Source organism: Polypterus senegalus, chromosome 6 (genome assembly GCF_016835505.1).
Source record: "Polypterus senegalus isolate Bchr_013 chromosome 6, ASM1683550v1, whole genome shotgun sequence".
In the NCBI taxonomy this organism is placed as follows: domain Eukaryota; kingdom Metazoa; phylum Chordata; class Cladistia; order Polypteriformes; family Polypteridae; genus Polypterus; species Polypterus senegalus.
This window is the reverse complement of record NC_053159.1, coordinates 80,233,403-80,246,941: the sequence shown is the minus strand read 5'-3', so window position 1 is coordinate 80,246,941 and position 13,539 is coordinate 80,233,403. Positions and strand designations below refer to the sequence as shown.

The window sequence follows — 13,539 nt, the reverse complement described above, 5'->3', positions numbered from 1 at the left end:
ACATACACTGTATATATTGTATATATATATACAGTATACACACATACATACATACACTGTATATATATATATATACACTGTATATATACAGTGTATGTGTATATATATAGTGTATGTATGTATGTATGTATGTATGTGTGTATTAGATATATTTATATGTATATATATATATAGAGTGTATGTATGTATGTGTATATATATATATACAGTGTATGTATGTATGTATGTGTGTATATATATATATATACACGGTGTATGCATGTGTGTATGTACAGTATATGTATGTATGTACGTATGTATGTACAGTATGCATGGAAATGTACCAAGCAGTTCTATGAGAATAACATTTTTTTTTCCGTTTTAACAATATTTTCATCTTGATTTTCATTCTGGTTTTCTAGGTGTTCTAATTGTTAATCCATTATTTACAAATTAGTGGTTCTGATGCTAAAGTAGTTGCAGCCTTTGATTGTTCAGTTTTGTTTGCCAGCACGTGTCTGCTCTGCTGATTTTTAATTGTCATTAATAAGATACAATAAAGGGGAAAAACTGCACAGAGAAAGGGTAACATATAATGAAATCAACAAAAGAGAGTTAAGCATTTAAATCTATAGCAAAAGCAGAAATATTTTTAAATGTCTTATAAATGTAAAAATCATCTGCTGTACTTTTCTGAAAAATAATACCAACTAATTAAATGAGATCATTGCTATCAGGTGTTGTCATTGATTAGGAATCTGGTTGGAACAAAAACCTGCAGTCACAGTGTGCCCCGAGGATCGAGGTCTGCTTCAAGGGTCCACCTGTTCAGTAGACTAACTAAGCAATATGGTGATGAGGAATGCGTGTTGTCTTTATCATTAAACAAATCTATCATACAAAAAAAAAAATTTCTGCTTCATGAAGTAAACTATATAACATCAATATTAACTGAGTTTTTGCAAAGATGTGCAAATTAGTTCCAACAAGTAGTATGCTCAACAAAGCTCCTCAAGAAAATAAAGAAGTAAGTAAAGAAGCTCTGCATAGTATGTAAGGACTCGTGCAGGGTTACAGTTTTATAATGTCAAAGTAGCGCAAGTGCTGCAGGAGCTTCTTGTTTTTGTCATAATGCCACCTTAAAAGTGTAATAAGTAAGCTCAGTTTGACAAAGCAGTCAAATTGAAAATAGAAGCTTCTGCAATTGATCCCACTTTACTGGAGTGTACTGTTTCTGTGTATGGTGTAATATGACGAGTGCAAGTTGGAAATACAGACCTCAGTTAGTGAGCCTTCCTTTGAGAAACAACACACCAGTCTAATTCCAGTGGTCAGGAAACAACTGCAAGCAGTGTGTCTGCAAATTGTACAAGTGCATTGTGCAGTTTATTTTAATTCTTGAGAAAATATTTGTCAAAACTTGGAATACCATGCTTGGATAACTGAATGCAATATTGTTTACTTATCCCTATGTTAATGATATCGTACTGATTAATTTTCTTCAGGCACATTTACAATATATACCTAATTATTTATCAGATGTTTTTTTATTTGTCATATCATCATATTATGTGCTATATAAATGTTCTTGTGCACAGTGCTGAAATTTTCCCATATATCAATTAAATGCTTTGCACCATTATAGATACATCTTTGAATGTTGTATGCTTAAGCAAACTCATACATTATTTGTCACTTTTCTTGCAAGATGAACTTACTAAGGTAACTTTTTTTTTACTTAATGTACCAAGGTATGAAAGGGAGATACATTTTTCAAAGTGTTTTATTAAAATGGCATCCATAACCTGTTCAGTCAAGATTTTAATGTTTTTTTTCAGTGTACTTTATAAATATTTAAGTGTTTCTCCATGAATGCTACATAAAAATGGCTTTTTGTGTGTATTGGAACCATAGAGTATATCAAAGAAAATGTTTTTATTAATTAAGTTTTCATCTTTTTTTTTTTTTCTTTTTGTAAATAGCTATTGGTTTATTACGGGACAGGGAGCCTGGAGCCTTCGTAATTCGGGACAGCCACTCTTTCCGTGGTGCCTATGGTTTGGCTATGAAGGTAGCCTCCCCACCCCCTACAGTTGTGCAGCAAAACAAAAAAGGTATTGTATCTCAGTGAGCCCGCACACCACTCAGTGTTGAAGTATGGGCCCACAAGATTGCTTGCAAATAGAGCCTTTTCTTAACCCTCTCTAACAACAATAGTTCTTTTAACAAAACACTAATCATCTTTCTATTCCTGCTTTGGTTTCGGGGATTATGCCAATATATCATGAAGCGAAGTAGTGCAGAACTGCTTCACAAAAGGCTAATCTTTACAGCAGTTGAAAGTTATTTTTGAATATTTTACAGCATTTTAAGAGTTTAATTATTTGTAAATAAAATAGAATGAGGACTGTTCTTCTTATTGTGGCCTTGAGGTTAGAGGTTTGAGTTTGAGGGCGTGAAGATATTACAATTACAACTTCAAGTTTTATCTCTTTAAATTTACTGCCTCTTCCTGAGTAAATCGCCCACTTTGTCTTGAGACTTAAAAGCAAAGGAGTAACTTAGTCACATTTTAAATTACCTTACATACCAATAAATTATGTATTTCTTAAAGTGACTCAGCAATGTAACTGGAAGTGTCTGGAAACAGTTCTCCAAGCCAATAATTTATTGTGTCTGCAATTTTTATAATCCTGTTTAAGTTAATTCATATATCACTCTGTACAATTTAATATAAATTCCAATTAAACAATTACATACTTTTAATTTGTTTTTATTACTAATAAATGGATACAAAAATAGTTTTAAAACTGCTTAACAATTCATAATTTTTTCTAATTTATCTTTCAAAAGAGAATGACCACAAAAATGCAAATCTTTAGGCAGGCATGTAACTGAATGCTGTGGAGTTTACATTCAACATAAAAGATCTATCAAACCTCTGGCTGTGTGAGATGCATGTCATTTTTCACTTTATGTAAATGTGTATTGCAGTGAAGGATGAGGCACTGTGTTGTCCAGATCTAATTGATATTACCTCATGCCATTAAACATGTCACAAATTGCACGCAAGGTGTAAGCATGGAAGAATTGTAAAATAGACTTACATTTTGTTAAACAAATAACACCAAGCATTTTAAAAAGTCTTAAATATATACTTAATTATAGGACAAAATATAATAATGCAGTAAAGTTTTAAAAAGGTTAAAATCTAAAAACAAAAGTAATTATATTTTAAAGTTCAATAAATATTACTGAAGCACTGGTTGGTTAAAGGAAGCTTGTTAATGTGTAAAAAATAGTCAAGGCTTTATTCAGTTATTTAACGTATGTGTTAAGTCCACTATTTTTGTATGTAAGTTAATTTCTATTGCAGTGTTATAATTCGACAAGCATTTTGTCTGGAATGTAATACTCAGCTTTTTCCTTTTTACTTTCTTGTATACGAAGTACAAGGAAAGTATTGTAATCTTCCAAAGATCCAATGTCAAACTTTTGATGAATCTCAACATTTTAGACCTCCCTGAGTCCAAAAATTCCATTTTTGGAATTATGTCTGGGTGTCTGTCTATGTGTGTGTATGTAAACACAATAACTTGACTACACTTTCTTTTAGGTCAACCAAATTTTGCATTCAAGTATTAGGTACAAAACCGATTTCTGTCAACTTTTGGACTATTTCTGTTAACCGGGAGTGGTACTCTACCTTTTATTCATACAGCTGCACAGTCAGATTTATTTAACTTTACTATTATAATAATTGTTCAATATCTTATTAGTTTGATTTGGTTTGTTGTTGGTTTTTTAATGTACATAATGTAAAAATAGGATCCTTGTCTTGTCCTTTATTCCTCAAATGTCCATCCCCATATCTGAGTATACGAGAAAGTCTAAAAGAGACCACTCCCGATTTTTTTTATACTTGCATTAGAGGTCCTAAATCAAAATGTAAAATTTACAATTCTTGCAAGTACTTTCTTTTTGTTATTTTTTGTATGTAGGCACAAATTTCATACTGTCTAACAAGTATTGATGAAATCCATACTTGTGCCATTTTATTTATAGCACTAGCAACTTGGCGGGCGCTACTCTGCGCGTTGCATGACCACAGTTGAAGGACTCAATCATAAGGACCTCTCGTTGGGTGTCTCATTGGCACGCTTTTGCCTCTTTCTTTCGCGATCACGGTGTAATCTGTCTTCTCTCTCTGTAGGGGTTTCAGTTGCCTCTCGTTGTGCGGCAGAGACGCGTCGTTGAGCTAATTTGTGTGAATGCTGAGTGTCCGTTTCTTGCAAGCGACTGTCACGCCTTTGCCTCTTTGCTTCGTGATCACGCTGTAATGTGTCCTCTCTCGGAGCAGCAGGTTTAGTTGCGTTTCGTTTCGGCATTGTTCCGTAAGGTCTCCTCCGTACAAGTGCACATTGGTAACTGAAGACGGAAAGGCATAGTGAAACACACTAATTGGTGACCAGGGGAACCATCCGACTCAGACGCGGGGCTCAAAATACTCAAGTGCACGTTATTTATAATTTAATTTTTTTTTTTGTTGTTATGAACTTCCCCAAAAGAGGTAATCCTTGTAAATTGTTAATAGTACTGTATATGAACAATATAATCTGCTGTAGTATGGGCGTTAATTAGCATCACACCTCCTAACATGCATACACCACGTGTTTGGCTGTAACGCTAGAAGCGAGGTGGACGCTATAAGGGTAGGTTGTGGTTTCTGTCTCTTTCTTGATTTTTTTATTTCATTTTATTGATTATTTAATAGGCAGAGGGGAGAAGACGTTAATGTGACGCTCTGTCTATTTCTTTACTTTTGTTTTGAGAAGATTTTCGGGAACATGAAAAATAAAAGCAAAGGGGAAAGAACGGAGGGGGGTAAGCAGGAATTCTGAGAGGGAACGGACTGGGGCTTTTCTACGGGGCAGCTATACAGCCAAAAGGAACGCGAACCCGGACATGGACACTGCGCTGGGCTTTTATTATATAGATACTTACTATATGTAATCAAAAATCCTGACTGTAACAGTGCTACTCATCACAGATTGTTTCTGTCATGCTAAACTGTTTACATGTGAATATGTTTTTAGAATGTGCTTTGAAATTCACTGGACACCTTTTTCATCTTGTAGCAGGTGAGATGACTAATGAGTTAGTACGACACTTCCTGATAGAAACAAGTCCTAAAGGAGTGAAGCTGAAAGGGTGTTCAAATGAACCATACTTTGGTGAGTATAGATGTACAACAAAAACTCAGGGTGGGGAATGCACTCAAAAGGTCAATGGCATTAAACAACATATTTCTGTGTTGTATACGCAGCTTTAGTCTATTACACTGAGAAATAAAAAAGAAATATATAGTAAATGTTAATGTAAGCTGTTGAGTCTGTAATACAAATTAAAGAGAAAGATTAATAAAATTTAATTTATTTTGTAAATCTTGGTATAGTGTAGACTCACAAACATGATTATGACTTTATGTGAACTCTTTTTGTAATGGGCCGAAAGCAAGAAAAAAAGAATTGGATTAACTGTAGACAAAATTATCCTGACACTAATGTAAATATCTATTTCTATTTTTTAGGCTCTCTTTCTGCATTGGTGTATCAACATTCTATCACGCCACTTGCTCTGCCTTGTAAACTTGTAATCCCAGCCCGAGGTGAGGCACTGTTTGCAATGTCCAGACAATTTAATTGTAAAGTGAAACAGGTAGCACTACAAAATAGCTTTTAAAAGAGATGTAATGTTATTAAAAAAATTTATTTAAATTGTGCTATTTGAAGGACATCATTTTACCTGCATGCATTCCGGTTGTATAAATATGTTTACATTCTGTATAAAAATTAGTTCTCCTGTAACTTTCTTCCTCAGAAAAAACATAAACTAAAGTTGAGTCCGCAAGTTCAATCAACAGGTTCAGAAGCAATAATTTAGAGATTATTTTGAGCATACTTATATCTGGATTCTCTAAAATGGTTCAGCACTTAATCGCAAATATATGTTAATGGCAAGCAGAGTTGTTGTTCCATAGATGGTGGCTAAATAAAACATAGCACATTAGCAAACCTGCAGCATGGTGGAACATATTATACATGCAGGTACAGGGAAAATTTGCTTCAACTATTTTGAGAAGAAATCTGGTGGCATCAGGTTTTCTGTGATCAGGAGAATCTACTGTAAGTACTGATGTGTCACTTGTAGATACAGGTCAAATTCCGTTACAACAAATATCTTTACAACAAAATTTTCATTACAACGAAGTATTATTATGGTTCAGACAGCTTTCCCATATGACACGAGTCTATAGAAATCTCGTTATTACGAAGTACATTCAGCAGATACTTTCATTACAATTAAATGCACAAAAGATCTTGAAGTGCCTGAATGAATCATCTGCAGAGCAGTTAGTTCTGCGGCCGCAGCTCAGTTGTGCACAACGATCCCCAAACAGAAACATTGTAATTTTTTTTCTTTCTTTGAACTTTCCTCATACTGTTTTTTTTTTTGCCTTTTTTGTTTCCTGCAGTTTTCAGTGATACATTTTGCTTATTGCTCGTCAGCATTTGAAAAACATCCATTGGAATTTAACTCATTGTCACCCTCCTAGAGAAACGGCAGACACGAAAAAACGATAACAGTTCATATTAGAAAAAAAATTTAAATATTTTGCAGCTCTCGATTGCAGCAAAAAGAAAAAAGACGTTGCCAGTGAATTCGGAATTTCGCCATCAACACTGTCAACTTACTTGAAAGAGAGCAAAAAAAGAAGAAAAATCTCGGGTTGCAAACGTATGTGAACTGCTGCATTTGAAGACGTCGAAAAAGCAGTTTTTATTCGGTTCAGTGATGCTCGTTCAAGAAACATTCCTATTAATACAGCACTCATTCAAGAAAATGTGAGGTTTGTAAACTCTCTTGGGACCTCCTCCAACTAGTCAGCATGCTGAAGAGCTTCCCGAAGTGCGATCTCCACGTCTGTATGGGGCAACAGCAGGCTCACAGCTATGCTGTGTCTCTCCGCCAAAGTAAACAGAAAAGATCTCGAAGGGTGATGCAAGGTTAGGAGCACATACATTGTAAATGCAGATAATAGGATTACTCGGTCACTGACCTGGCCATGACCCTGCCTGACTGCTGTGTCTGTGTATAGCAGAGTGGCAGATCACGCTACAATAAATAACTGTGCCGTTCCTGTTTCAAGCTGAATAAAGCTGGTTTTGCTAAAGTACTGAGACTAAGCCTCATGTTTTGGGGTGCAAGACAGGGACTTATAGCGCGACCCTGATCTTTTATTATGATTTGCTTCTGTGGCGCTTCACTGCACCGCTGTGAGCCTGCTATTGCCCTGCCCCAGCAACGGACAAACAATCTTCCACAGATGCTGCAATCACGCTTCGGGACGCACTTCAGCATGTCGTTCCCATTGGGTGGGGATTGCGGGGATCCCAAAAGTGTTCAGAAACCTCACAATATGAAGAAGAAAAGTATGCTGCAGTTTCTGATTGATAACTGTGCTGCACACAACATGCTTCCACATTTAGGTAATGTTCACGTTGAATTCCTCACACCCAATTGCACAGCAGTGCTTCTGCCATTGGATTTGGGCATAATTCGCACCCTGAAAGTGTATTCTGGCAAGGAGACGCTGAGAAAAATTCTCATCAGCATAACTTGTAGGCAGGAGGAGATTAAAATTAACGCGAAAGAAGCTATTGAAATGATTGTAAACACAACTTAAAGAAAGCACTATAGTAACAAATACAGAATCTTATTTCAACTAAATTTTCGTTACACCAAAATATTTTTTAGGTCCCTGGGAGTTCATTGTAATGGAATTTTACTTGTGTTTACTGTTGTTTTGTGAAGTAATATGCCAGAGCACACAAAAATTCAGAAGTGTGGTTTTCAGCCTATAGCTTGAATTTGCTCGGTCAGTGAGAGGGGGATGGTTCATTGAATTGGTTGAAATTTATTGGTTGGGACTTTTTGATTGATGCATAACACTTGGGTATTCCTTATACAGAATAATTACTACAATTTTTTAAAAAAAAATTTTGTGACAGTTTTTTAAGCAAAACATGTGTGATTTCATACCAAAATAAAAGTCATATGAAGTTGATACCGGTCTCTTGAAACCAACGTATTGTTTGGATCTGTGTGTGGCATAGTTCACCTGTATAATATATGGTGAAAAATTTTTAAACAACTGCTTGGCCCATTATCGGGCCGCTCAGGGTGTAAGAGGGTCTACCTGACTTCACTTACCCTTGAGATTAATAAAGTTTATCTAATCTAATATAGTTTTGCAGTGATTTTAATTGTGCATTTCTTATTGCATTTATTTTGGGATATGTTTTATTGTAAGTATCATCCTTTTTATAACTTACATCTTTCAGTAAAATATTTTTTGTAGAGACAGTAGATTTGGTATTTTAGCATGATTAAAAATAGCAAATCTGTAAAAAAACAAAACAATAAAAAAAAATTAAGTGTAATTACTGTAGGACTAAATTAATGTACTGTTTTTAGATCCTAATGATGAAATCCCAGAAATATCAACTCCTACAACCACTGCTCCAGAGATTATTAAACAAGGAGCAGGTGAGTGAACAATTGTTTGAAAGTGGTAATCGATGTTTGAATATACATTAAATCTACTGAAACTGTCATAAAACCCAATTTCATTAAAGTACAGTATATTTCTGTTACACAGATGTATCTTATTCCTCAGAACAAAAAGAAGCGCACATATATGGGCCTCCATATTTTGATAGCTGATTACTAACAATGATTTTCATTTATTCATTGTCCAAACAAAAATGTTCTAGAATCAGGTAGGGAGAAGAGTCGGAGCCTCCTTCACCTAGTGCAATCCTAATTTCTTTTGCTGCTATGATCAGCTCTTCCTCCATCTGCCCCTGTAATGGCTCAAGCAATGGTTGGATAGATATTTAAAGACAATCACGCCTGTTTAAGCTAATAACTCTTGTAGCTGCAGTGTTAACTGTAAGAATATTAAGCCAATTTCTTGATTGTAATAGAACTATGCAAAACATGCAAAGTACATTTTGGAAAGTCAGTACTATTTGCAAAAAGATGATTTTGCAATTAAATGTAATGTGTGAAAGGAACAACTGTCTGTTATAAATCTCCAAAGAGCATATATCATATTAATTTTAATATAATTAAAATTATTATAAAAGTGTTACCAATTGTAAGTAGAATTTTTAAATTGTAGTACAAACCTACAAAAGAAATAGCATTTGTAATGTTCATAAAATATATTAGACAAATTTTGAGATGATTAAATTGATTTTTACTGTTTGTTTTTTTTCCCCAGCTTGTAATGTGCTCTATGTAAACTCTGTGGACATGGAGTCACTTACAGGGCCCCAGGCTATTGCCAAAGCGATCACTGAAACACTTGGTGCAAATCCTCCACCTATCGCTACCATTGTGCACTTCAAGGTGTCCACCCAAGGCATCACCCTTACTGACAACCAGAGGAAGTAAGTTTATTTACTTTAAACAAGCAGAACGCTATACCTTCAACATAACTCATTTTCTACTGTATATTATTGTGTCCTAGATTTACGAAATCTCAAATTCTCATAAAATAACTATAGCTCAATTATAGATGGTTTTTCACACTGTTACAATATAGGTTTTGTCTCAATGAACAACTGCAAAATTTACCAATAAAAAATACAGTAATGGTAAAATATTCAGAATCAGTATAAAATATATGCACATACAGTATATGCACATATTACATAGACATTAATATATTTAAAGTGCCTCTGCTTTTCTGCTTCAAGTCTGCTAACAGTAGAGAAGTAATGTCGACAAAGAAAAAGGTAAGAAATATGCTGCCACTTGTATGTTGATACATTTCATGGATAAAGTCAATATTAGATGGGAAAACAGATGGTGAAAATATAGCTGGCCTAGGCCACCTTACTGCTGAGCTATACCTGGACATTGCCATATGGTGTTCAATATTGCTGTAGAATCAAATGATGGGACTTCTGGTCAAATTATCATCCATCCATTGTGAGGTTTCATTTCAAAGCCAAAAGGAGCAAACTGATCAGCAGCATTAGTTGTCAAAAATAAATGCTTATAAGAAGCAGAGAGTGGGAATCTGCAATAAAAAATGTAGTGGTCTGTCACACTTGCAGTATTGTCAAACAAAAAAGAAAAAGTGACAGGAACTGGATAAGATAAACTGTAGTACACCTTGGCAGAAGACAACATGTCACTGACAGATTTCGCCACACGCAACCTTTATTTTGACCCCCCTTTACCCCAACCCACGCCCACCCCATCCCCATCCACATCCACATCCAGCAGGTTGCATCTGGAAGCAGAAATAAAATCAATGCACCCAAACTAAAAAAAAAAAACAAAAAAAAAGGGTATTTTCATTATCGTAGTCTAGAAAATAAATTAAAAAAAAGTAATGACAGTCCTCGACCTTCACACACACACTGCATCCATTTACCATTCTATCATTTCAAACATCATTTCACATTAAGCAATGTTATGCTTTTTTGTTTTTTTTTTTAACCCCTTTTTTATTCTGGCTCTGATCTTGATTTTCGCACACATTCAGTTATTTAGCCGCCCATTTACTGAACCTGTTTTACTCCATAAAAACACTACATGGAATGAAAATCTATCCTACCAGCCTTAGGTACAATACCAACAGAAGAATTTAACACAGTATGTGATAGTGAATTACAGACACACTCATGTAGACATTTGCAAAATGTGTTTTTTTAATTGTTCACAATCATGTGCTTGTGTATCTGGACTGAAACTCAGGTCCTGCCCTCTGCAAAAAGCAGCCATTTTGGCCATTTCAATCAATGTAGAATTCCATCAGCTCAGTTGGCTCATACCAGCTATGTTTTTTCAGACTCTACAGAAAAGCAGTGCTGTACAGCACCTTTTGCAGAATTTGTACCCCTAATTTATTGTTTTTGTTTTTATGTTCTATAAAATGACTTTTTCTATAGCACCTATATAGTCAATGTGAATATCACATGATACAGTACAACTGGTATTTTGTAATAATTCACACAGTATAGTATTTATACAATTATGGGGGGAATTAAGCCAAACAAAATTAAAACTGATTTTTTTTTTCTTTTACATATCATTGCCAATGTTTACAATGAATTAACTGAGGAAAAAAAAAAAAAAAACAAAACTGGTGGTGGAACTGTAATAGAAGAACTGGTTACTCCAGGGAATGGCCTTGCAGATTTTTAAATTTTTATGAAAATATATCATTTAGGGCACTCTGTTATATACTGCCATCTTGTAGAGAGTCAGTTTCCTTATGCACAGTTGAGTTGATGACCTGGTATTGTACAAGACCATCCAGCCTCTGTGTAACCTGGGAAGCAAAACTAAGGAGCTGAGATTTACCATGGATGACTGTTTCCCACCTAGGTTGTATTGTTTAAAATATGACAGCAGTTGCATTTTTTCAAAAATAAAGCTTCAAAATTAATAAAAATAGCAGACATACAAACTTGCCATTCATAAACTTACAATAAACAGAAGCAGGGTATACCTTGGTTTTAATGAGTATGATTTACTAACGTCACATATTGTGGTTCCTTGCTAAGGTGCTAACTTAGCACCTATTTCACAACCCTAACCATGAAGTCAAATGTTTTTGATTCCTATTGCTTTTCTGTAAGAAAGTAATGTTTTATTTAAGGAAAAATATGAAGAATAAAATATTTTGTAAATGAATTAAGACTGTTTAAATGGATTGTTAATGAAACCTTTAAAAAGTTGATTGATACAAATAAAATTTTTCTATAATTGATTATTTTCCTTTACATATGTATTTAATGAGAGGATAAAATTATTATTTTCTCATTTTGTGTTAGTTCATGTGTGTTAATACTGTTTCTCTCTTCCCTTTTCTTAGGCTTTTCTTCCGTCGTCACTATCCAATTAACAGCATAACATTTTGTGATTTGGATCCACAAGAGAGGAGGTGAGGATTAAACATTATAAAGGAGCTATTAGTTTGACGATTCAATATATAAATTATTTTTACAACCAAAGTATGAGTGTCATTGTTTTTACATTTATATGTTATCTAAGGCTATATATACTTATCCCTATGTAAAATGAGTGCTTTTCTAAGGCATAGTACTGAGTTACTTCTAAACTTTTTTTTTCCAGATGGGCCAAAGTAGATGGAGGCACATCAAAGTAAGGAATTTAAATTAACTGTTCAAAACCATTTGTGCTATTCTTAGTTAGAGAAGATTTAGTCAGTCCTAATACTAATAATACACAATATATCAGAATTGTGATAAAATCATTTCTAATTAATATTTGTTCTATTTACAAGTAAACTTATAGTGAATTTGATAGTTACTGTTGCATATGATTATTTTCTTTAATTATGTTCATTAAATAAGAAAGAATTTCTACAGCTTTATTTTTTTCTTTAACTGTGGAGAATATAATAATTATCACTTTAATTTTATGTGTTGAAAATATATGCTGTACTTTTAGCATAGCCATGAAATATGTAATGTAAGTCATTCTATTCACCTCGAGAATTTTCTTCTTGCATTCCGCTTGATGTGAATGTGAATGAAGTGCAGCAGCAGTTGGCAGATTACATTACTAGTTTGGAGAACAGTCATACAAACTCCCCGATTATAATAATTGGCGACTTTAATAACGCAAACCTAACCATCGAGCTTCCCAGATACAAACAGCTTGTAGTATGCCCCACCAAGGCCAGGAAGACTTGGGATCACTGCTACTGTGCCATAAGAATGCATAGGGGACTTTAGCTTGTGTGTTGCTGGGTAATGCTGACCATGTTATGCCACAGTTTCCTACCTATTTATAGACAAAAGCTAAAATTAGCCAAACCAGAAAAGATATCTATTCGTTCATGGATTGATGCATCAGTTGAATCATTACAATATTGTCTAGACTGTATAGATTGTAACGTTTTCAAAAATCCTTGTGAAAACATTGACAAGTTGACTGACACTGTTACTTCTTATATCAGCTTCTGTGAAGAGATTTTCATTCCCATGAAATCAATTATGATTTATAACAATGGAAAGCCATGGTTCACCAAAGAACTAAGGGATCTCCCTCAGGTATAAGAAAAGGCACATAAAACCAGTGAGAAAGATGCATACAGATTGGCCAGGAATAGACTAAACAATGCAATCAGATATGCTAAATGGAAACACAAAAATAAACTGAAGCTTCAGTTCTCGACAAATAATAGCTTCTCTGTATGGAGAATCCTTCAGTCTGTTACTACTTACAAAAAGACATTTCCCAATGCTTACTCCGATTCATCCCAGCCCTGACAAATGTAACCAATTTTATGGCAGGTTTGAACAAGGTGCTGAACATCTACAATTACTCTGCACCTCCAGCTCTGAAGTGGTGTATAACATCAGCCACTTCTTCACAAAAGCTTCACCCCTCTTCTCCCTTTTCTATAAAAAATACAACATCTGGAAGCTGTTTTCAACCCAGAAATTC

General features: G+C 34.5%; 1 protein-coding gene across 10 annotated transcripts in view; it reads left to right on the top strand.

Moving 5' to 3' along the window:
* Nucleotides 1-13,539, top strand: part of LOC120531205 (tensin-like) — an 801,530-nt gene that overhangs the window by 779,982 nt on the left and 8,009 nt on the right. For all 10 annotated transcript variants that reach the window (XM_039756405.1, XM_039756402.1, XM_039756406.1 and 7 more), the window contains 7 exons: nt 1,962-2,093; nt 5,118-5,213; nt 5,570-5,647; nt 8,518-8,589; nt 9,329-9,497; nt 11,939-12,007; nt 12,199-12,228. In XM_039756405.1, the coding sequence (XP_039612339.1) occupies nt 1,962-2,093; nt 5,118-5,213; nt 5,570-5,647; nt 8,518-8,589; nt 9,329-9,497; nt 11,939-12,007; nt 12,199-12,228 (646 nt within the window). The remainder of the gene's footprint in view (nt 1-1,961; nt 2,094-5,117; nt 5,214-5,569; nt 5,648-8,517; nt 8,590-9,328; nt 9,498-11,938; nt 12,008-12,198; nt 12,229-13,539) is intronic.